Genomic DNA, 23442 nt, shown 5'->3' on the forward strand with positions numbered 1-23442 from the left:
TACAGCTGAAGTTTTCAGCACTGCCTGCTAAGTGCCACTGCAGTGATTCCGGACACCCAGGTCAGGCAGGGGTCAGGCCTCATCCGTAGGTGTGTGTCTTATTCATACCTCAGAATTAACATGAACAGGTGAAGTTTCTTCATGAATTTGTTGTGACTGGTATGCTTGCTATTATAGCCAAATGTAAATGTTACTATGGTTACATATTTATATAACCTCACTTATATACTTGTGAAGTTGTTTCCATCAGTCACTTAAAAAATATTTCTTCCAGGTGTCAAGGCTCAAGCCTGAATCCTAGTACTCATGAGTTTGAGATCTGAGGATTGCAGTGCAGAGCCAGCTTGGGCAGAAAAGTCCCTGAAACTCTTATCTCCAATTAATCAGCAAAAATCTGGATGTGGAGCAGTGGATCAAGGAGTAGAACACTAGCCTTAAGCAAAAAAGCTCAGGGACAGTGCCCAGACCCTGAGTTCAAGCTCCAGGATGGACTCTCTCTCTCAATATAGATAGATCGATAGATAGATAGGATAGATAATGTATAAACAGGCATGTATATTAATTTATTTTAAATTTTATTTAAAAACTTAGAAAACTTCTATCAGCCTAAGTTTTCTAATAAAATTTAACAAGTTTTAACTGGACAGTCAACTCACAACGTGTGTTTGCAAATTCATCTTTTCTAGTGAGGAAAGGCACAGCCAGTCCTCACCTCGGGTAGTTATTACCTCACATGAAACGATTCCATTTCTAGAACTGCCTTCACCTCTTTGAGCACAATGTAAAAACCGAACTTGGGAGACGCCAATGGAATACACTGAGAACCATTTAAAAGATACTTGGGTAGTGGGTTGAAAATATGTATTTTTTTTTCTTCCTGTTAAGCCTTTCAAGTTCAGGGTGAGCACCAGCCCTTGGATCCCAGGTTCTGGCAGGGCCGACTAGGTAGTACGAATCCTTGGCCCTGCAAGGAAACCGGCCTTCGGATAAAACTTCCCCCAGACAGCCCCGCGCCCCACGGCCAGGAGTGACGCTCGCGTAACCGAACCCCCGCGACGCCCCGCCCCGCCCCGCCCCGCGACGCCCCGCCCCGCCCCGCCCCGCCGAGGGCGCACCCGGGCCCACGCGGCCCCCTCGGCCCGCCAGGCGAGGGGACACCCGATCCCCAGAGGAGCGGAGGAGCCAGGATAGCCCCAACTTCGGTTTCTGCCTCCGAAGGCAGGTTCCCGTACCCTACACACTTTTTAACCTCAAAACGTCCGGCCTCTCGGAGGCTAGTGGAAGACGACACGGATACGCGTGACGTGACAGCGACGTACTGTTCTGTGGACACGTCCGCGGCCGTCCCCCAGCGCGCGGCCTCACTGACAACTGCGGAAGCGGCGCGCGCGGCTGGAGGGGGCGGGGCTGGGGCGCGCGCGCACGTCCGGGGGAGCGCGCGCGCCGCCGTCCGGCCGGGCAGAGGTGGTGTGAGAGGCGGGGTTCTGAGTCGCCGGGCTCTACCTGAAGGGCTCGGTGCGGAGTGTGCTGCGGCGGTTCCCGCGGAGGCCTCCTTCCGCCGGGGGGGTCATGAGAGGTCAGGGCTGCGGGAAGCTGGCGGAGGAGGGGAGCGGGGCCGCTGAGCGGGGCTGGCGGGGAGCAGGCGGGGCTGGCGGGGAGCAGGCGGGGCTGGAGGCGCGGACGTGGGTGGAGAGCTGTCCCCGGAGGTTCCGGGAAAGTTTCTGGTGTTCGCTTCTCGCCCTTTTTCTTCCCTTCGTCTTTGGGTTCTGGCCCGGCGGAGATCGGGAGGGCTCTGCGTTGTTATTTACAGCCGAGGCCACCGTCCTGCCCCGGATCGCTGGAGGGGTTAGAGGAAGGGAAGGGCACCGGGGCACCGGGGCACGGGAGCCTGGGCCCAGCCCCCAGCGGGAGTGCTGAGCGCCCCACGGGGCGGGCCGGGCCGGGCCCGGGGCGTCCTCCTGCAGAGACTGAACCGGCTCCGCCGCCAGGGCAGCTCTGCGCCCCTTCCTGGCTTTGGGGGGGTGGGGGAACCCTTCCCGGATGACGTCTTTTCTGACCCCTGCACACTACCGATGGTGTGGTTTTTGCACTAACTCCATATTCAGACTACAGCCTCACCTAGCAATTACAGGGTGACGCCCCCAAAGTATGCCTGGGAATCATCTTTTGAGAAAAGTAATGTTCCTGGTAGCACTGTTCCTTACTGAAAAAAACAAACAAACGTTCCTGGCTTTAGAGAAGCTGTTTGACAATAAAATGAAACGCGTAGGTCACTTGAGATTTTGTTATCTCTGTTGACACTTAAGGCATTGAAATTTAATTTTTTAAAAAATAATGTTTCTTCCTAGTATTTAATAGCACTAAAATGCTTGCTCATTATTTTTATGCCAGTACTAGGGCTTGAACACATAACCTTGAGGTATCAAGCCTTCAGATTTTTTTTTTTTAAACTCACAGGTTGGCACTCTACCACTTGAGCCAAGCCTAGAGTCAGCTTTTTTGCTGGTTAATTGGAGAGGGAGTCTTGAGGACTTTTCCTTGAATGCTGTGCTCAGATCTCAAGTCTCCTGAGTAGCTTTACAGGTGTGAGTTACTAGCACCAAGCTTATGTTTCTGTTTTTTCAACACACTATGAAACTTCTTTGTTGTAGAAAACATCTAAAATGAAACTGCTCCACTTGAGGAAAAGAGCAAGTGTCTCAAAGTATTTCGTGTGAGCGCTAGTACTCTATTAACATCTGCTGGGCACATTTATTACTATTTTGCAGATACCTTCTAGCATTAGATAAAGGGAGGGCAATTTTTCAGTCTGCAAATGTTCCTTCAAACAACAACAACAAAGAAAAAAACAAAAGACTGGATAGGGCACTGAAGGAGGAGGGAGGAATTAACAGTGAAGGATAACCTGAGAATTTATCAGTGATTATCAGCCACTCGTTTAGTGACATGGACACCTAGTAAGCATCATATTTTCTGTGTGTTTTTTAAGGTGACAGAGCCCTGAAACAAAGAAATCTGGATCAGAAGAAAAGTATCAAAGGGCCATGCAAGCCAACTGTAACCAATTGTACAGTCCTCCTGGAACTGCAAGTGGTGAAGATGCCTCAGCCTCCCAGTGTGTCCATACATCAAGACTGACAGGAGAAGTTTCCTGTCTTCATTCTGGAGATATTCATATCCAGATCAACTCCATCCCTAAAGAATATGCTGAGAATTCAGGCTCCAGAAATATAAGGTCAGGCGTCCATAGCTGTACCCACGGATGTGTACATAGTCATTACCAGAGTCACTCCCGCGGTGAAACAAGACAGCCTGATAATATTGCCACCGAGTCTGGAGAACATGGAAGTAGCTCCTTCTCAGAGTTTCGCTCTCTCTTCAAGTGGTTGCAAAAAAGTCTTCCTTATATTCTGATTCTGGGTGTCAAACTTGTTATGCAACATATAACAGGTAGGACCTATAAAACATTGGCTAATTGCTAAATTCAGGAAACATTTTTTTCTTTGTTGGTAATATACGTTAACCTATGCATTTCAGTTACTTATTTTCTCTTGTTAGCTTTTAAAATTGAATGTTTCCTTTAATTCATGTTATTATTAGCTTATATATTTGCTTTTTTTTCATTTCAATTAATTGGAACTTATTTTCTAACAGGAATTTCTCTTGGAATTGGGCTGCTAACAACTTTTATATATGCAAACAAAAGCATTGTAAATCAGGTTTTTCTAAGAGTAAGTATAACAAGCAACTAAAATATTATTAACTGTTTCTCCAGAATTAGAAAGATCATATTGAAATAGAAGTAACTTCTGAGAGAAACAGCCAGTAATAGGATAATCATAATATCCTTGACATATTAATTTTGTTATCTAAATGACCTGTAATAAATTACCTGTCTTAATGTTGAATTGCCTCACCTTATTTTCTTTGTATGTTTTCCTAATAAAGAAAAAATAGTAAGATAAAGGTTTAGACCATGCTATTTGAAACAGTTTTGCAAGGGCCTTTATGTTTTGTGAGTTGAGTTGAACATACTAAATAATTTCATTATAAACTTTAGTACAGCCATGTGCTGGTGGCTCATACCTGTAATCCTAGCTACTCAGGAGGCTGAGATCTGAGGATCACAGTTCAATACCAGCCCAGGAGACTCTTATCTCCAATAAACCACCAGAAAAACCGGAAGTGGCGCTGTGGTTCAAGTGGTAGAGTGCTAGCCTTGAGCTGAAGAGCTGAGGGACAGCGCCCAGGCCCAGATTTCAAGCCCTATGACCGACAAAAAACAAACAAAAAACAACCTTTCGTACCTATAAGATATCAACTGAATAAATTGTAGTACTGAATTAGAGAACTGGGTATTGAAATGTTTATGTCTCAGAAAAAATTAAGTTTTTCTTGAAAGAGTCTTAATCATAATAGGAGAAATTGGAAGAGTTTATAAAATTTCACCTACTTAAAGCTACTATAAAGGAAGGACTATATCTATGTAAAAGTATAACCTACTAAACAGCAATGCATTTAATTCATGGTTTAAAAGTTAATACAGGTTGAGTATCCTTTATATGAAATTCTTGGAACTAAGTGTTTCAGATTTTTTTTTCATACTTTTGAATATTTGCATATACATAAGTTATTTTGAGGGTAAGACCTAATTCTAAACAAAATTCATCTTTAACTTACATACCCCTTATACATGTAACCAAGAAGTAATTTTATACAGTATGTTTTTAATATACCTGTGATTTTAATGTGGCATAATATTCAGGTATGGAATTTTTCCATTTTTGGTTTCATGTTAGTGCTAAAAACTTTTGTGTTTTGGTTTGTTTAGGATTTCTGATTTGGGGATTAGGATGTTCCACCTGTAAAACTAGTCATTAAAACTTGAAATTAAGAAATTAAAAATATTAAGCCAATGCTGGTGGCTCATACTTGTAATCAGGAAGTAGAAATCTGGAAGATCATTGTTCTAAGCCAACCAAGACATTGTTCAAATCTATGAGATTCCAAAGTAACCAGTAAAAATCAAGACTAGAGGTGTGGCTCAAATGGTAGACTGTAGCTGAGTTAGGCCCTGGTTCCAAGCACTAGTTCTGACAAAAATAAACAAAAGTAAATATTTAAACTGATTTTCTTAATTTTTAAAATTCTGTTTTGTGGGGGAGCCACAAAAAATAAAGGCGCAGAGGTATCCCAAGTTTGTTTTGAACAGGTCCTGTATTTCAGTGTACCTATTTGAAATACGTCACATTTTTCATATAATGAAAAAAATTGTATTTTAAAAATTTGGCTATTGAGCACAAAGAGGCTCAGGGATATCACCCAGGCCCTGAATTCAAGCCCCAGGACCAGAAAAAAAAATTTTTTTGCTAAAGCATTTTGTTTTGTTCTCTAAAGAGATATAGAGAAGTGTTTGTGATAGTAAGGTATAATTTAAAGATATTTTAGCTGGGCACCAGTGGCTCAAGCCTGTAATCCTACTCAATGAGTTATTGATTAAGAGGGTAATGATATTTGAAATTCTGGCATAATTCAGAGTAACAATTTGTAAAATTGTTTATTTTTCAGGAGAGGGCCTCAAAGATTCAATGTGTTTGGCTACTGGTATTCTTAGCAGGATCCTCTCTCCTTCTATATTACACCTTTAATTCTCAGTCACTATATTACAGGTAATCAGAGGTCCTACTAAACATTTTAAATATAATCATATATTCCATAGCATTTGAATGTTTTACCTGTACACAATGCTTACCATGTACTTCAGTTTATTTCTTTATAGAGCTGGGATGTGAATTTAGGGCTTGTTGCTTGTTAGGCAGGCAGTCAACCACTTGAGCCAGGCCTTTAGTTATAGTTCAGTTTTTTTTGGGGGGTGGAGGGTGGGGTCCGGTCGTGGGGCCTGAACTCTGGGCCTGGGTGCTGTCCCTCAGCTCTTCAGCTCAAGGCTAGCGCTCTACCACTTGAGCCACAGCACCACTTCCGGCTTTTCTTTTTGCTTATGTGGTACTGAGGAATTGAACCCAGGGCCTCATGCATGCAAGGCAAGCCCTCTACCACTGAGCCACCTTCCCAGCCCAATATCGTTCAGTTTTTATATGTCTTTTCATAATTGCAAACTTTAAATGATTGACTTATATTCCAAGGGCCTTGGCACACGACATGTGCTTAATGGTTCTTTTTGTTGTTAGTGTTTTTTGGTTTTGGGTTTTTTTTAATGGTAGTAAGGCTTGAAATCATGGCCTTGTACTTGCTAGGCATGTTCTCTAGCACTTAAGCCAAGCCTCCAGCCCAGTATTTAATATTTTTGAAAACTTTTGTTGTTGTTGAACCATTATTTATTAAGTACCAGTTGGTGGTGGTTGTTTTTATTTATTTGTTCCTAGAAGAATACTCATTAAGCTGGGCGCGGGTGGCTCACACCTGTAATTCTAGCTACTTGGGAGGCTGAGATCTGAGGATCACAGTTCAAAGCCAGCCCAGGCAAGAAAGTCTGTGAGATTCTTATCTCCAATAAAACCACCAGAAAAACTGAAAGTGGCACTGTGGCTCAAGTGGTAGAGTGCTCACCTTGAGCTGAAGAGCTGAGGGACAGCGCCCAGGCCCAGAGTTCAAGTCCCATGACTGACCAAAAAAAAAAAAAAGTCATTAAAAGAAGTGTCTGGGGGCTGGGAAGGTGGCTCAGTGGTAGAACGCTTGCCTTGCATGCATGAGGCCCTGGGTTCGATTCCTCAGCACCACATAAGAAAAAAGAAAAAAGCCGGAAGTGGCACTGTGGCTCAAGTGGTAGAGCGCTAGCCTTGAGCTGAAGAGCTGAGGATAGTGCCCAGGCCCAGAGTTCAGGCCCCACGACCGGACCCAAGAAAAAAAAAAGTGTTCTGACTTCAGCATTAATCAGATAATTAGAAGCGCTAATCAGTAGAATCTGAAATATAGATCAATCTGGAATATAGTGTATAGGTGAAGCCAATAAACTTATGGAATGAATTGGGTGGGTAGGAAGTTGAGTAGAAAGAAGCAAGATTGACTTACATGATAAGCAGGGAAAGGAACTGATATTGAGATGAAAGTAAATTTTCAGTATCAGAAGGCAACTAAAATTATTGAGAAAGTGGCTCTAGGTATATTCAGAAGCTCGGAGCAGAGAGTTGGGCTAGAAATTTTGATATCAAAAGATACATGGCTAATATTTAAAAACTATAGGACTGGGGCTGGGAAGGTGGCTCAGTGGTAGAGTGCTTGCCTTGCAAGCATGAGGCCCTGGGGTCATTTCCTCAGCACCAGATAAGCAGAAAAAGCCAGAAGTGGTGCCGTGGCTCAAGTGGTAGAGTGCTAACCTTGAGCTGAAGAGCTGAGGGACAGCACCCAGGCCCAGAGTTCAAGCCCTATGACCAGCAAAAACAAAAATACTTCTTTGTTTAAAATTTGGGGGCTGGGCCGGGCGCTGGTGGCTCACGCCTGTAATCCTAGCTACTCAGGAGGCTGAGATCTGAGGATCGCAGTTCAAAGCCAGCCCAGGCAGGAGAGACCGTGAGACTCCTATCTCCAATAAACCACCAGAAAACCGGAAGTGGCGCTGTAGCTCAAGTGGTAGAGCGCTCGCCTTGAGCTGAAGAGCTGAGGGACAGCGCCCAGGCCCAGAGTTCAAGCCCCACGACCGACAAAAAACAAAACAAAAATTGGGGGGCTGGGAAGGTGGTTCAGTGGTATCAAGTGTTTGCCTGTTATGCATGAGGCCCTTGGTTCAATTCCTCAGCACCACATAAACAGAAAAGCCGGAAATGGCACTGTGGCTCAAGTGGTAGAGCACTAGCCTTGAGCTGAAGAGCTGAAGGACACTGCCCAGGTCCAGAGTTCAAGCCCCACAACCAACAACAAAAAAGACTTTGAGTACAAAAAAGAAAAAATTGCACCTATAAACTCTAATTATTATGTGCAGCAGTGATAAATCTGATCATATTCCATCCTTCCCTTTTAATAAATCTTTAATAAATCTGAAAGATACACCTGATATTCCCTATCTTTCCACAATTTTGGGCATAGATACATTTTGGTCTTACTTGGCTTTCATGTGATTATATCATGTAAATGAATTTTACAATTTTTTTGTGTGCCAGTCCCATGACCTGAACTCAGGGCCTGGGTGCTGTTCCTTAAGCTTCTTTTGCTCAAGGTTAGCACTCTACCTGAGACACTGTGCCACTTCTGCTTTTTCTGAGTAGTTTATTGTAGAGAAGTCTCTCAGACTTTCCTGCCCAGGCTGGCTTCAAACCATGATTCTTAGATCTCAGTCTCCCGAGTAGCTAGAATTACATCACAGCCACCAGCACCGGGGAATTTTACAATTTTTTTGGGGGGGAGGTCGATTGTGGGGCTTGAATTCTGGGCCTGGACACTGTCCTTCAGCTCTTTAGCTCAAGGCTAGTGTTCTAACACTTTAGCCACAGTGCCACTTCAGGTTTTCTGAGTGGTTTATTGAAGATAAGAGTCTCACAGACTTTCCTGCTTGAGCTGGCTTTGAACTGAGATAGTCAGATCTCAGCCTCCTGAGTAGCTAGTATTACAGGCATGAACCACCAGCGCCTGGCTAATTTTACTATTTTTTAAACAGTAAAAGAAGTGTCAACCATGATCATCCAGGAAGACTTTTTCTTTAGTCAATGAAAGGAAGATTTGAAATCCTGACATTCAGAAAGAGCTTTTAAGCAAAATGTTTTTTTGTTTTGTTTTTTTTTGTCGGTCGTGGGGCTTGAACTCTGGACCTGGGCGCTGTCCCTCAGCTCTTCAGCTCAAGGCGAGCGCTCTACCACTTGAGTTACAGTGCCACTTCCGGTTTTTCTGGTCGTTTATTGGAGATAGGAGTCTTACAGTCTCTCTTGCCCGGGCTGGCTTTGAACCGCGATCCTCAGATCTCAGCCTCCTGAGTAGCTAGGATTACAGGCGTGAGCCACCAGTGCCCGGTTTAAGCAAAATGATTTTATGCTGTATTTATTTGAACTATAGTATCTTGCCAAATTCACATTTTTATATACCAAAATATTTATACAAATTTTAATGTTTTGATAAACTTTGATGTCTTTCTCTTGGTAGCTTAATTTTCTTAAATCCTACATTGGATCACTTGAGCTTCTGGGAAGTACTTTGGATTGTTGGAATTACAGACTTCATTCTGAAATTCCTCTTCATGGGCTTAAAATGCCTTATTTTACTGGTGCCTTCCTTCATCATGCCCTTTAAATCAAAGGTGAGAAACTTTTTTTATTGGAATGACATTGGTAAATCATATTAATGTTATTTGTGATTTTTGTAATTTTTCATTTTGCTAAATACCTTAATTTTGATTACCGTCATTAAGCTCAGCAACCACTTGCTATTGGATAAAAACAGAATTCCATTTGCTTTAGAGTAATTGAAAAATCAGTCACCACACCTACTTCTGTTCTCTTTCAGGGCATTATCCATTGATAATTGATGTTATTCAGGACCTTGCTTTTGCTAGGGTGGTACTCTGCCACTTGAGCCACACTTCCAATCCTGTTTTTCCCTAGTTTGTGTGTGTGTGTGTGTATACATGTACATGTACTCAAGTACTAGGGCTTGAACTCAGGACCTGGGCACTGTCCATTAGCTTTTTTGTTCAAGGCTGGTGCTCTACCATTTGAGCCACAGCTCCACTTCAGATTTTTTGGTTGTTAAGCATCTCTTGGATTTGTCTGCCTGGGCTGGCTTTGAGCCACAATCCTTAAACCTCAACCTCCTAAGTAGCTAGGATTACAGATGTGAGCTACTGGAACCTGGCTTTCACTAGTTATTTTCATCATCATCGTCATCATCGTCATCATCATCATCATCATCATCATTATTATATTGCCAGTTCAGGAGCTTTAAGTCAGGACCTGGGCACTGTCCCTTAGCTATTTCTGCTCAAGGCTAGCACTCTGACTCTTGAGTCACTCAAGATCCACTTCTGGCTTTTTTTTTTTGTCCCTCATGGGGCTTGAACTCTGGGCTTGGGTGCTGTCTGTGCGCTCTTCAGCTCAAGGCGAGCACTCTACCACTTGAGCCATAGCACCACTTCCAGTTTTCTAGTGGTTTTATTGGAGATAAGAGTCTCATAGACTGTCCTGCCCGGGCTGGCTTTGAACTATGATCCTCAGATCTCAGCCTTCTGAGTAGCCAGGATTACAGGTGTGAGCCACCAGCATCTGGCTCACTTCTGGCTTTTTGGTTATTAACTGGAGATCAGAATCTCATGGACTTTCCTCTGGTCTGGCTTCAAACCACAATCTTAGGTTTCAGACATGAGCCACCAGCATCCAGCCTCACTTGTTATTTTTTGAGATAAGGTCTTGCTTTCCATCTGGGCATATACCCAGGCTGTCATCCACCTACTTTAGACTTCCACTTGTTACTGGGAATCACAGGCATACACCACAACATCTTACTTCACTGTGGAGAATGGAGTCTGGCACTCTTTTCTGCTCTGGCTGGCCTGAAACTGATTCTCCCAATCTCAAGTCTCCCATAAAACGACAAGTGCAATGCCACCGTGCCCAGCTACATGTTGAGGAGGGGGTCTGCCTGGGCTGTTCTGAACTGAGGACTCCCACTCTCAGCCTCTCACCTAGCTAAGATTACAGACATGAGCTACTGTTGCCCTACTACAAGTGTTAGTTATAATATACATAAAAACCAGGTTGAAATTGTGAGTCACAATCATTATTACAGTAATACATATAATGAATTACTACATGATATATTCATGATGCTCTCCGTACAGTATTATAGTATCTATGCTGTGTATTTAGCTCCATTTGGATTTTTGCTTTGTTTTCCTTCTGTCTTTTTAGGGTTACTGGTATATGCTTTTAGAAGAATTATGTCAGTACTACCGAACTTTTGTTCCCATACCAGTTTGGTTTCGTTATCTTATAAGCTATGGGGAGTTTGGTAATGTAACGAAATGGAGCCTTGGAATATTGCTGGCTTTACTCTACCTCATACTAAAAGTAAGTGACATTATAAGTCTTGGTCATGACATAATGATTCATAAGAGTGACTACTGAGTTTATATACTAAAATTGCCATCCTTAACTAGTCTTAAGTAATGCTGGATTCTTAATAATGGAGAGCTGGGTATGATGGCATGCACCTGTAATCCTGCTAATACTTAGCAGAATGGGGCAAGCCTGTGTTACACAAGAATATCTATCTTTAAATTAAAAAAAAAAACAGGGGGGGGGGGGGCAGGGGAAGGAGAGAGGAAGAAAAAAATGCACTTCCTCTGGATAAGAAAAAAGTAGTTTCCACTCTTTTGCTTATTGTTTTGAGATGAGTTCTTGTTGTACTGCCCAGGCTTCCAGCTGAGATTACAAGCCTTTGCCACTACTCTAAGTTATAGTTCTCAGTTTTTACTGAGGACGGGGGAGTAGACCTCCACACAGCATGGATAGTAAGTGGAATACACCACCAGTCCTCAGCAGTACCATTTGTTATATAATTATGAAAAAAATAACTAGATATTTAATATACTTCCCTCTTGGTTAAGAGTTGGCTCAAATCGATAAAGCAAATAATTAGTTAACTGAACTAGAGATATATTATGAAATGATTAGCTTGAATACACAATGAAGAATAGATTGCATGAGAATTAGAGTAAATGAGAATTTGATGTTAAGATTTCAGGTTTGTGCTGGTACTTGGGCTTCATGAAACAGGCCCTCATGATCTTTTTTTTTTTTTTTTTGGGTCCGGTCATGGGGCCTGAACTCTGGGCCTGGGCACTGTCCCTCAGCTCTTCAGCTCAAGGCTAGCGCTCTACCACTTGAGCCACAGCGCTACTTCCGGCTTTTTTCTTTTTGCTTACGTGGTGCTGAGGAATCGAACCCAGGACCTCAGGCATGCAAGGCAAGTGCTCTACCACTGAGCCACCTTCCCAGCCCGGCCCTCATGATCTTGCTTAGCTTTTTCTGTTCACAGCTGGCACTATACATGAGCTGTACCTCCACTTCTAGGTTTTTGCTAGTTAATTGAAGATAAGTCTCATAGATTTGTCTGCCAGGGCTGACTTCGAACTACAATGTTCATATCTCAGCCTCTTGAATAGCTAGGATTATAAGCCTGAGCCAACAGTGCCTGGTAGAGATTGCAGTTTTGATATTTTTGGTTTAGCACATAGGGCTCTCTGAACTAATTATTTATTTCTTCTTTCAGCTCTTGGACTTTTTTGGACAGTTGAGAACTTTCAGACAGGTTTTACGAATATTTTTTACACGACCAGTAAGTACTTCTTACTAATTAAGGAACAATACCTTTTCCTTTCTTCTTCTTTTTTTTTTTTCCACTTCTGGGGCTTGAACTCTGGGCCTGAGCACTGTCCCTGAGCTTCTTTTGCCCAAGGCTAGCACTCTACCACTTGAGCCACAGCATCACTTCAGGCTTTTTCTGTATATGTGGTACATAGGAATTGAACCCAGGGCTCCATGCATGCTAGGCAAGCACTCTACCATTAAGCCACATCCCCAGCCCTCCTTTCTTCTTTATAACAAAAAATTAAGAGGTTTTTACATGCATAGATTTAAGGATATATTTTTTAGATTTTTCTAGTATGTTAGCATTTGTGGCTTTAGTAATCTAGGAGTTTACTACGGTACCAGTAATCTAGTTTCATACATTATACAACTGCCCACTAATTATTGCAATGCTTATGTATTTGAATGTACCTTTCAAATCCTTTTTCATTTGGCATTTTTAAGTTTATAAATTTTTCTTAAAACATAAACAGAAATCCTGTCTTGAATTTTGTTTTCCTCCCCCCCCCCAAAAAAAATGTATTTGCATTAATGCCAAATGCCAAATTTGGCTTCACTGAAAATGTTCCTGTCTTGAGGAAGGCTTACCACTGAAAATCATGTTGCTTGCAATTTTTTTTTTTTTTTTTTGGTGCCTGTCCTGGGGTTTGAACTCAGAGCCTGGGTGCTTTTATTGCTCAGAGCTAGTGTTCCACGGTTCCATGGCCCCATTTTCCAGCTTTTTTGGTAGTTTAGTGAAGAGTCTCACAGACTCTTCTGCCCAGGTTGGCTTCAAACCGTGATCCTCAGAACTCAGCCTCCTGAGTAGGCTAGGATTACAGGTGTGAGTTGCTGGTGTCCAGCTCCTTGCAATTTTCTTATTGAAGGAAATTTCCTCCTATTCAATTCTGTATGAACAAATAATTTTACAGCATGGAGTTGAGCAATTGAGAGTCCAATGTCAATTATAAACTTAATGTTATCTATCAGTGTTACCAAGTGTAAGAAAGTAACCCCTAAAGAAAACTAATTTACTGTTTGGTAATCTCAAAGATTTGCAGTAGTGTGGTCACAAGATTGAAGGGCTTGCTTTACAGATCTGCAGTCTATTAGGTCCTTAAACAGTTAATCAGTCTAATCCACTAACAAGATTACCAACCGAATAGCATATTATTAAAAGTGATTCCTAGCTATTTGGGAGGTGGAGAGATAGAGATCAAAATGCAAGGCCAGCTAGGCATAAAAGTTCCAGAGAAGGCTGGGAAGGTGGCTCAGTGTTAGAGCGCTTGCCTTGCATACATGAGGCCCTGGGTTCGATTCCCCAGCACCACAAGCAAGAAAGAAAAAAAACCAGAAGTGGCGCTGTGGCTCAAGTGGTAGAGTGCTAGCCTTGAGCTGAAGAGCTGAGGGACAGCGCCCAGGCCCAGAGTTCAGGCCCCACGACCGGACCAAAAAAAAAACAAAACAAAAGTTCCAGAGACTCCAACTCAACTGGATGGGTGGCATGCGCCTGTTATCCCAGCTGTGGAGGGTAGGAAATAATGGCTGGGCACAGTGCTATGTGCTTGTCATCTCCAGCAACACAATGATATGTTAAGAGGAATGCAGGCCACACTAGCTCAAGCATAAAGCAAAGCGATACCTTAAAATAACCAAGGCAAAAAGAGGCTGAAGGCATCGCTGAGATGGTAGAGCCCATTTTGCATATGTGAGGCCCGAATTCAATCTCTAGTATCCCTAAAAAAGGAAAAAAGGATTTTTTACAACGTGATTCAGACTAACTGATGAGGATAATTTTTCTGTGAGATAGATAGCAATATAGAAATATCTTTTGCTACATCTTATGCAGAGTTCTTTCTTTAGAGAACATATAATAAAATTCAAATAGTTTTGTTCAGGTTAATTCAATGATGATTGTATGAGCTCACATCAGCCATTGTTCTGTGATCTGGTAAGATTTGGACTGAAATGCCCTCAAGAAAATGCCCCATGGACTAGATGTATTAGCTCAGTGGTAGAGTGCCTAGCGTGTGAGGCTGAGTTCAATCCATAGTACTGAAGGAAAAAGAAAAAAACAAAAATGCTTTTGCATATCAATGAATGACACTTTGATTTATTAAGTTTCCCTGTCATATCCTCATTACATGTATACTGTTCTTTAAGGAAATGGCAGTCAAACCATCAAAGGAGAATCTCTAAAATGCCAAACAAAATAAAGCTTGTCAACATAAATATCTGCAATGTACTCTGCTAAATGACACTTTACTAAAGGGAAATGGCACCAAGGCCATCTAACAGTTTTAAATTTGTTTCTGAAGTTTTTAATGTTATTCTCAAAGTCTTTTTTTTTTTTTGGTCAGTTGTGGGGCTTGAACTCTGGGCCTGGGTGCTGTCCCTTGGCTCTTCAGCTCAAGACCTAGCGCTCTACCACTTGAGCCACAGCGCCACTTCTGGTTTTCTAGTGGTTTATTGGAGATAAGTCTCAAGAACATTCTAGCCCAGGCTGGCTTTGAACCACTATCCTCAGATCTCAGCCTCCTGAGTAGCTAGGATTACAGGCGTGAGCCACCGGCACCTAGCTTCAAAGTCTTAATTTTCAGTATTTCTTTTAGTTTACCTTCGTTAGCCCTAATTTTTTGTACAAGAACTTTAGATCATAACTTCAGCTATGCTGATACAAGTCCTGCTTTGCCTCTTTCCCATGACTTTACTTGGGTCTTAGCATACCTTTCCTCCATCATTTCTACTCTCATTTGTTATACTTTGTTTGTTCCAATTTTACTTAGGTTTAACTGTCACATCTATTTAATGATATGTCCTCCTGAATTCAGAGAAAAGAAATTGTTTTTAGGACTTGAAAATGTGGCTTAGTGGTAGAGTGCTTGCCAAGCATGCATGAAGCTCTGGGTTCGATTCCTCAGTACCACATAAACAGAAAAGGCTACAAGTGGCACTGTGGCTGAAGCTCAGGGATAGTGCCGAGGTCCTGAGTACAAGTCCCAGGACTGGCCAAAAAATAAAGAACTGCATTACTGTTCAGTTAGTTTGAACAGTGGTCTATCTCCATGACATTTTGCAATTAGTGTTTTCTGACATTTTTTTTGAGTCAGTTTCATTGTGTAACTGGCTAGCCTCAAAGGTGTGAAACACCACCATGTTCAGCTGAGTTCCTTTGTGAAGTTTAGTTTCTTTTGTAGGACTACTCTTCTGTGATTAGTAGTAGTTAAAATTATTTTTGGATTTAGTGACAGGAGTATTCAATAGTCCCCACACTTTCATAATTGAACCTTGGAGACCATTCAAAATCAGGGTCATGCCTGGTGCCAGTGGCTCACACCTGTAATTCTAGCTACTCAGGAGGCTGAGATCTGAGGATCATGGTTCAAAGCCAGCCTGGGCAGGAAAGTCCATGAGACTCCAATAAACCACCAGAAAACCGGAAGTGGTGCTATGGCTCAAATGGCAGAGTACTGGCCTTGAGCTTAAGAGCTCAGGGACAGCACCCAGGCCCAGAGTTCAAGGCCATGACTACCACCACCACCACCACCACCAAAAAAAATAAAAAAAAATCAGGGTCCTATTTCCTATATCTGATAGCTGGAACTACTGATCAATCCAGTTGAAGATATAAACTCCTTTGTATAGGCACACCTGTACAAATGTACTGTAGTGGGGCTTGAATTCAGGGCCTTTAGCTTTTTCTGCTCAAGGCTAGTACACTACCACTTGAGGAATACCTCCACTTCTGGCTTTTTGCTAGTCATTGGAGTCTTTTGGATTTGTCTGCCCAAGCTGGCTTTGATCACAATTCTCAGGCATGAATCCCTGGCACTAGTCTTCCCTTCCCACCCTACCCCCAGACCCTGAGGGAGGCAGGAAGTGCTAGAATAGACCAAGACAGTTGCTAGGCAAGCAGGGTCTTGCTTTTACAACTCTCCCCAGGTTGACCTTAAATTCATGTTCCTCCTAAACGAGGATTATTCTTGTGTGCCACCTTGTCTAGCCAGAAAACTATTTTTAAAGAAAGCTCTCCATCTACTTTAGAAACCACTGCCACAGGCAGGTGAATTTAACTTGAAAATCCTAGATATCATACATGAATTTAAATTCTATTATTTATATTTCTAATTGCTTAGTCCCTTAAGCCAGTTATGTTGAATTTGAAGCTCTGTCACCCTCTGTGAATCCAATGGATTTGTCAATCTTCCATGCTCTTTAACAGTTCTGATATGTTGTTCAGCTGTGCAATGTTTGTAGTCTATGGGAAAGTCTTGAAATGCGTAATTCCAATGAGATCTGACAAGCTCGGCATCAACTACTATTTGAGAAACAAGACAGAATTTTATAGCTGAACAGACTTTGTCTTCATAGAGTTATGGAGTGGCTGCCAGCAAGAGACAGTGTTCAGATGTAGAAGATATTTGTTCAATATGCCAAGCTGAATTTCAGAAGCCAATTCTTCTCATCTGTCAGGTAATGTTTTTAAGCAAAATTAATTCAGCACTTGTGGTTTGTGAAAGTCACATTTACATTTATTGTATGGTAAAGAAATAAAAGAAAAAAAGAAGCCAAACAAAACCCTACAGTATTTACTGGAAGGTAGCATTCCAAGTACAAACCAGTAATGTATTAAAGATAAGAGCCTGCTGGTAAGATTGACTAAGTCACTTTCCCTTAGGTCGTGATGATTTTTTTAAATACAGAGTATTTGGTCAGTCGTGGGGCTTGAACTCTGGGCTTGGGCGCTGTCCCTGTGCTCTTCAGCTCAAGGCGAGCACTCCACCGCTTGAGCCACAGCACCACTTCCAGTTTTTGAGTGGTTTATTGGAAATAAGAGTCTCACAGGGCTGGGAAGGTGGCTCAGTGCTTGCCTCATACGCATGAGGCGCTGGATTCAATTCCTCAGCACCACACAAGCAGAAAAAGCCGGAAGTGGCACTGGGCTCCAGTGGTAGAGTGCTAGCCTTGAGCTGAAGAGCTGAAGGACAGCACCCAGGCCGAGTTCAAGCCCCAGGACAGGAAAAAAAAAAAAAAAAAGAGTCTCACGGACTTTCCTGCCCGGGTTGGCTTTAAACCGGGATCCTCAGACCTCAGACCTCAGCCTCCTGAGTAGCTAGGATTACAGGCATGAGCCACCAGCACCCAGTGAGAAAAATAAAATTTAACTAGCAGACTGGATACCAAAGTGATTGAAAAATAAGACTTTTTATAATTGGGTAACAGTCTTGTAGAACAATAACAATAGTTATTATTGGAATATGTAATATTCTTTTCTATTCTATTCTCTATTCTTTTCGAATTCAGATAATCTCTAAAGATAGCTTATATTTAGTAATGATCAAAAGGATAGAATTTAAGTACTAGTGGCTTTGTTACTAAAATCACTCTTAATTATGCAGTATTTTCTCATTTATAAAATTTGAGGGTAGTGAAAATCCTCACCAACTTCAAGGAATAGAGCTGGGGGTGTGGCTCAAGTGGTACAGCACTAAGAAGAGGCCCTAAGGGTTTCTCTCTTTTTTTTTTTTTTCAAGAATTCTCAGTAATATTCTTATCAAGTACAAAATCTAGCTCCTATTTCCCTTACAGCATATATTCTGTGAAGAATGTATTACCTTATGGTTCAACAGAGAGAAAACATGTCCACTATGCAGAACTGTGATTTCAGATCGAATAAATAAATGGAAAGATGGAGCCACTTCATCTCATCTTCAAATATATTAACTTGTATAAACTATTAAAGGCCACACTACACTGACTATTCATAAAGGCATTTGAGTGTATTTTTCAGGGCTGGAAAAAAATTGCTTCTAAACAGTTTTAGAAAATTGTGTAGTCCAGGGGCTGGGAAGGTGGCTCAGTGGTAGAGTGCTTGCCTTGCATGCATGAGGCCCTGGGTTTGATTCCTCAGCACCACATAAGCAGAAAAAAGCCAGAAGTGGCACTGTGGCTCAAGTGGTAGAGTGCTAGTCTTGAGCTGAAGAGCTGAGGGACAGCGCCCAGGCCCAGAGTTCGAGCTCCACGACTGGCAAAAAAAAAGGAAAAAAGAAAAAAAGATAATTGTGTAGTCCAAGTTCTCATATTTTTGATTAAAGAACTTTTTAAAAAGTATACATTCAATCTAATGAATATGTAATATTCTATCCTATTGACAGTTCTTTGCAGTATTAAACTGTAAATGTCTTTTCTTGGTGTTACCAAACAATAAATGAGTAGCTTTAAAGAAATTCAGGTATTCATTCCTGACATTTTCAGAATATTTTTCCTATTTTAAGATGCTATCTGAACTTTTCTCAAGCATTTTTTGTAAGTCCCAGTCTAAAAATGCTTAAACTTTTTCATAAAATTTGTATTTTTAAAGTTCTTAATTCTCTATTTTACCTGTAACAATCACATGTTTAAGATTTACTGTGGATATATTTTAATATTGTATCATTCCTTATGATTAGTAGAATAAATGATTTAAATTGTTTGTGGACCTTCTACATGCTTCTTGCCATTTCCTTTCATGCTTGAAAAGTTCCTTTTTGTACCATCATAGACCACCTTGAGGGAATCACTAAATTAATATACAGGTCTTATGTATGCTGAGTACTTGCTCAGCATGAAACAGAACCTAGATTCAATCCCTAGCATCACAAAAACAACAAATTTATAAACTGGCTTTCCTGATTTGAATTGTGCAACAAACAAGATCAACCTCCTAAACATCTTAGAAAAAAAAAAAAACTACCATTATAACTAGTCACTTCCAGAAAGAATTCTATGCTTGAGCCAGACGCTGGTGGCTCATGCCTGTAATCCTACTCAAGAGGCTGAGATCTGAGAATCTCAGTTCAAAGCCAGCCCAGGCAGCAAAGTCTGTGAGACTCTTATCACCATTTAATCACCAGAAAACAGGAAATGGCGCCGTGGCTCAAGTGGTAGAGTGCTCGCCCTGAGGTGAAGAGCTCAGGGATAGCACCTAGGCTATCTAGGCCCAGAGTTCAAGCCCCACGACAGACTAAATAAATTCTATGCTTGAATCACCATTAATTGAGCTTTCACTCAATTCCTGGGGGTTATAGCTCAGTTATAGGTGCTTCTTTAACATGCAAGACACCCTTGGTTTGATCCCCAGCAAGGGGGTGGGGTAGCAGGGAGCTTTCATTTAAGAGCAGCCAGAAGCATTGGATAGGGTGGTTTGTTTGCCTTTAGGCAATTTTTGTTGGGTATTAGAAGAGAATGAGGCACTTGCTCATTTCTTTAGATTCCTCTACAGAGGAATGTGAAATCTACAACAGAAGTCTTTAACCTCTGTAGAGCTGCTATTGGTTATATCTGAGTTTATACTATGACTTACCATCCAGCAGTTTTCACAGGGGAGGGGGATTGTAATAACAGATCGTACCACCTTCAAAAGAGGATTATTAACAGTAATGATTAAGCCATGCCTTCTTGAAGTAGGTCATCTCATGGGAACAAGACTGCTCCCCTGTAGTGACCATAGTGATTAACTTCTCTGGAACCCAGGTGAACCACAACCAAGATATAATGGGGTAAACTATTAAAACTGTACATACCTTTGCTCCCTACCTTCACTTCAACACTCATAGCCAGGTGCCAGTAATCCTAGCTACTGAGGAGGCTGAGATCTGAGGATCAGGGTTCAAAGTCAGCCCAGGTAGTTAAGTCCGTGAGATTTGGTGGGGTTTTTTTTGTTTGTTTTTTGGTCAGTCTTGGTGCTTGAACTCTGGGCCTCGGCGCTGTCCCTGAGCTATTTAGCTCAAGTCTAGCGCTCTTCCACTTGAACCACAGCGCTACTTCTGGTTTTCTGGTGGTTAAATGGAGATAAGAGTCTCATGGACTTTACTGCCGAAGCTGGCTTTGAAGCATGATCCTCAGATCTCAGCCACCTGAGTAGCTAGGATTACAGGCGTGAGCCACCAGCACTAAGTCTGTGAGATTCTTATCTCCAATTAACCACCAGAAAATCAGAAGTGGTGCTGTGGCTCAAGTGGTAGAGTGCTAGCCCTTGAGCTAAAGAGCTCAGGAACAGGGCCCGGGCCCAGAGTTCAAGCCCCATGACCAACAAAAAAGATGAAAACAAAAAAGGAAGAAAATTTAATGCTCATGTCAATATCCTACAGCTGGCTGAAGATGATGTAAAGTAGTCTTCTGATGACATCATGCCATGTAAAAATCTTTCTCTGCTGAATTTCTAATAAACTTTCCTGGTTAAAGCACTTTCATAGTTTGCCCATTTCTTCTTTTGCCAGACATAAGAACTGAGGTTGATTATCTCTGCTGACTTTCTGGTAACAGTAGAAAGATGTTGGAAGAAGCAGAAAACAAATTTGCTATATTAATTAAAGAAACTAAACCAACATATGGATTAAAGATAGTGACAAACTAACTACAGGTGAAATCATTTTCATGCCTGACAAAAGTGACAAAAAAGAACATTGAGAAACCTGTAATTTTTTTTTCTTCTGCCATGTAAACACTGCTGGCTTATAAATACAACTATTTCTGTTTACTCAGTCACAATATATTAAACTCTCTTTGAGATCCCTGCAAAGATTTAAACAAGTTTACTTGGCTTAAAATCCTCTTCTGCATGGCTTTGTGGTGAAGCTTAGTTGTGTTATTTAGGTATATAGCAAGGAATGTGTGATTGGAATTAAAATCTGGCTGTAAAAATCAACTAAAATGACTTCCTATTCAGAACACAAGACTAGCATTCAGTCCTATCACAATATCTATCTACCAAACCTACTTACTCACTTAATACCTATTCAGACAGCTTTGTTTCTTAATAGAATTAAGTTAAGCAATAGAAGAGGTCCCAGGTGAACAATGGTGGTGTTTGGGGGGAAAAGGCAGTGAATTGAAAACTGGGCAAATTTAATAAGAGGGCCATGTTACCCATTATTGATAATGAATTCAAAGCATTTCTCTACACATCTACCTTCTACCCTTTAATTTCAAAGAAAGGAACATAGTTATAAAACTCCAATTATTCTGTTAATTCAGATAAAAGATTATAGGACCAGCACTAAGAGATGCTACCAGGGACCAGGAATACAGCTCAGTGCTAGAGCTCTTGCCTACCATGCTTAAGATCTAAGTTCAATCCTCAGTGCTTCCCTAAAAAGAAAAATATTACCATATTTTACACTTGGAGAATGTCTGTATACCTTGGCTGCTATAATATAAATGCCTCCCAGATAAGTGTTTTATACAAAATGCCCATCTTACTCTAAGATAATGACCCTTCAAATGTGCACATATATCGTGCATATACACCAAACTATCAAAGGTAAGTATAGCTGAATAGATTGTTGATTATTAGCACAAGCAACTAGTCCTAATGTTTATCTGAAGCTAGCAAGCCTCCAGAAAATTTACTGCATGAGCCTTTTGAAAAAGCTCAAAGATGTAAAATCAATACTAAAACATTACATATTTTAATCGCTTTAGTTTCTCAGCAGGAAGTTTTACACCTGCCATTCTTCACATATATAAAGGATTTACTAAATATGAAAACTGGAACATATCTGACATGCTAATAAAAAACTGTATATTGGATATATACACTAACTGATTTCTTCCTGTCTTTAGGAAGCAAAAAAAATCACTTCCATGTTATGTTCATTCAGATTTGCATTTAATGTCTATTTACATTCATTCAACCAGAATCAAAAATCTTAATACAGTAAACTAAATACAAGATGAAAAGCAGAAAAAGTGTTACCCTCATAGCACTCCTAATAAGGCAGCTGAAGAGTTTATTTATTTTAATAGATGCAAAGCCAACTGGGGACAGAGGAAATATAATAGTTTAAAAGCAAACACAAACAGTGATGAACCCATCTTTTGGATGTTATTTCAGAGAATCCACTGAGATACTTGTAGTGTTAAGAATCATACAAGAGGAAGTACTATAATATAACCAGACAGACCATAGACGGTGTGACAAATTCTATTATAATTTTCTCCAGCTTGCTAGTGTCTAACCACTATAAAAATAGGTGGATGTTTTGAGAGATTAACTATTTTCAAAAACTCAAAATCTATTCTTCATAAATTCAACATTTCTTGTGGGAAAAATTTGAGATCTTAGATCTAGCTCTGGGAGCTAGGAACCAAAAGAGTAATTGAATATTCAAAAAAACAGGTTCTTTGCTATATATGACATTCAAAGCTCAAGATACTAATACTATATAAGATGCATCTTGCTTATGATAATTTATTACCTACAGTATAGAATGTTGAATTTATGGAGTCTCATACATGCATCCTCCCTCTCCATCTTAAATAATCTTCCATTTCAAAAAACAGAATGAAAAAATCCTTCTTGAAGGATTCAAATTAGTCAAGATCATAAAGGTGAAAAAATAACATAATTTTCCTAAAAATCTGGTTTATATTCAATACTTTTACACTGTTAATCACAGCTGGTTTATAAATCCAGTGATTCTATAATGCTACAAACCTTATAAAAACAAATTATTTCAGTGATTACATCTTAATTAAAAAACAGCATGTATAAAATAAAATATCCTGTTGATTTTAATGAAAGTAATCAAGTATTGAAAGAAAAGCACTTAATTTTTTTATATACTTACCTGGTATAAATCATAAAGAACCCACTTAGAAATTCAAGACTAGTAATATTGACACCATATATTTTAAACTATGCTTGGATTTTTACAAATAAATATAGGGTAAGCCATATTGCATAGGTGTGTGCTTTCTGTCTGTGACACTAGTGTGACACATGACATGTTTTCACAGTCTCAGCAGGGATATTCACTTATGAAACAATTTTTCAATAAACTCTCCAAAACACGGAAATTAATTTCACTTAATAAATGTTAAGATAGAAAAGGTATGTATTTGTGTGGTTGGTAGGTATGCAATTAATGCTTCCTATGCAAAAAACTTGCAGTGTTTGCCACTATCGCCAGCGGTACTCAAATTATGAAAACTATAGGACAGTTATAGCCAGCCAATGACAGTACACATATTACTAGCAAACAGGACTGAGGAAGAATATTTTGGTGTAAAAGTTTTACTGGAATTTGGTCAGGCAGTCAATGCTGCAGTTAGTAAACACTTGGAAACAAGTACTGCAAACCATTTACAGTCTGAAATAATGCCTATACAAATT

The 23442-nt window shown here is 40.8% G+C and overlaps 1 protein-coding gene across 1 annotated transcript; it reads left to right on the plus strand.

Annotated features, from left to right (window-relative positions):
- The first annotated feature begins 1460 nt into the window (after positions 1-1460).
- Rnft1 (ring finger protein, transmembrane 1) lies at positions 1461-18083 on the plus strand. Its single transcript, XM_042691093.1, has 9 exons — positions 1461-1576; positions 2990-3450; positions 3655-3731; positions 5569-5669; positions 9088-9241; positions 10848-11006; positions 12211-12276; positions 16659-16760; positions 17877-18083. Exons 2-9 carry the CDS (start codon positions 3045-3047, stop codon positions 18009-18011), a joined length of 1200 nt encoding a protein of 399 aa, XP_042547027.1. The 5' UTR covers positions 1461-1576; positions 2990-3044; the 3' UTR covers positions 18012-18083.
- Positions 18084-23442: the final 5359 nt, after the last annotated feature.

The sequence above is a fragment of the Dipodomys spectabilis genome, unplaced genomic scaffold (assembly GCF_019054845.1).
Source record: "Dipodomys spectabilis isolate Male_0828 unplaced genomic scaffold, ASM1905484v1 ptg000004l, whole genome shotgun sequence".
Taxonomy (NCBI): domain Eukaryota; kingdom Metazoa; phylum Chordata; class Mammalia; order Rodentia; family Heteromyidae; genus Dipodomys; species Dipodomys spectabilis.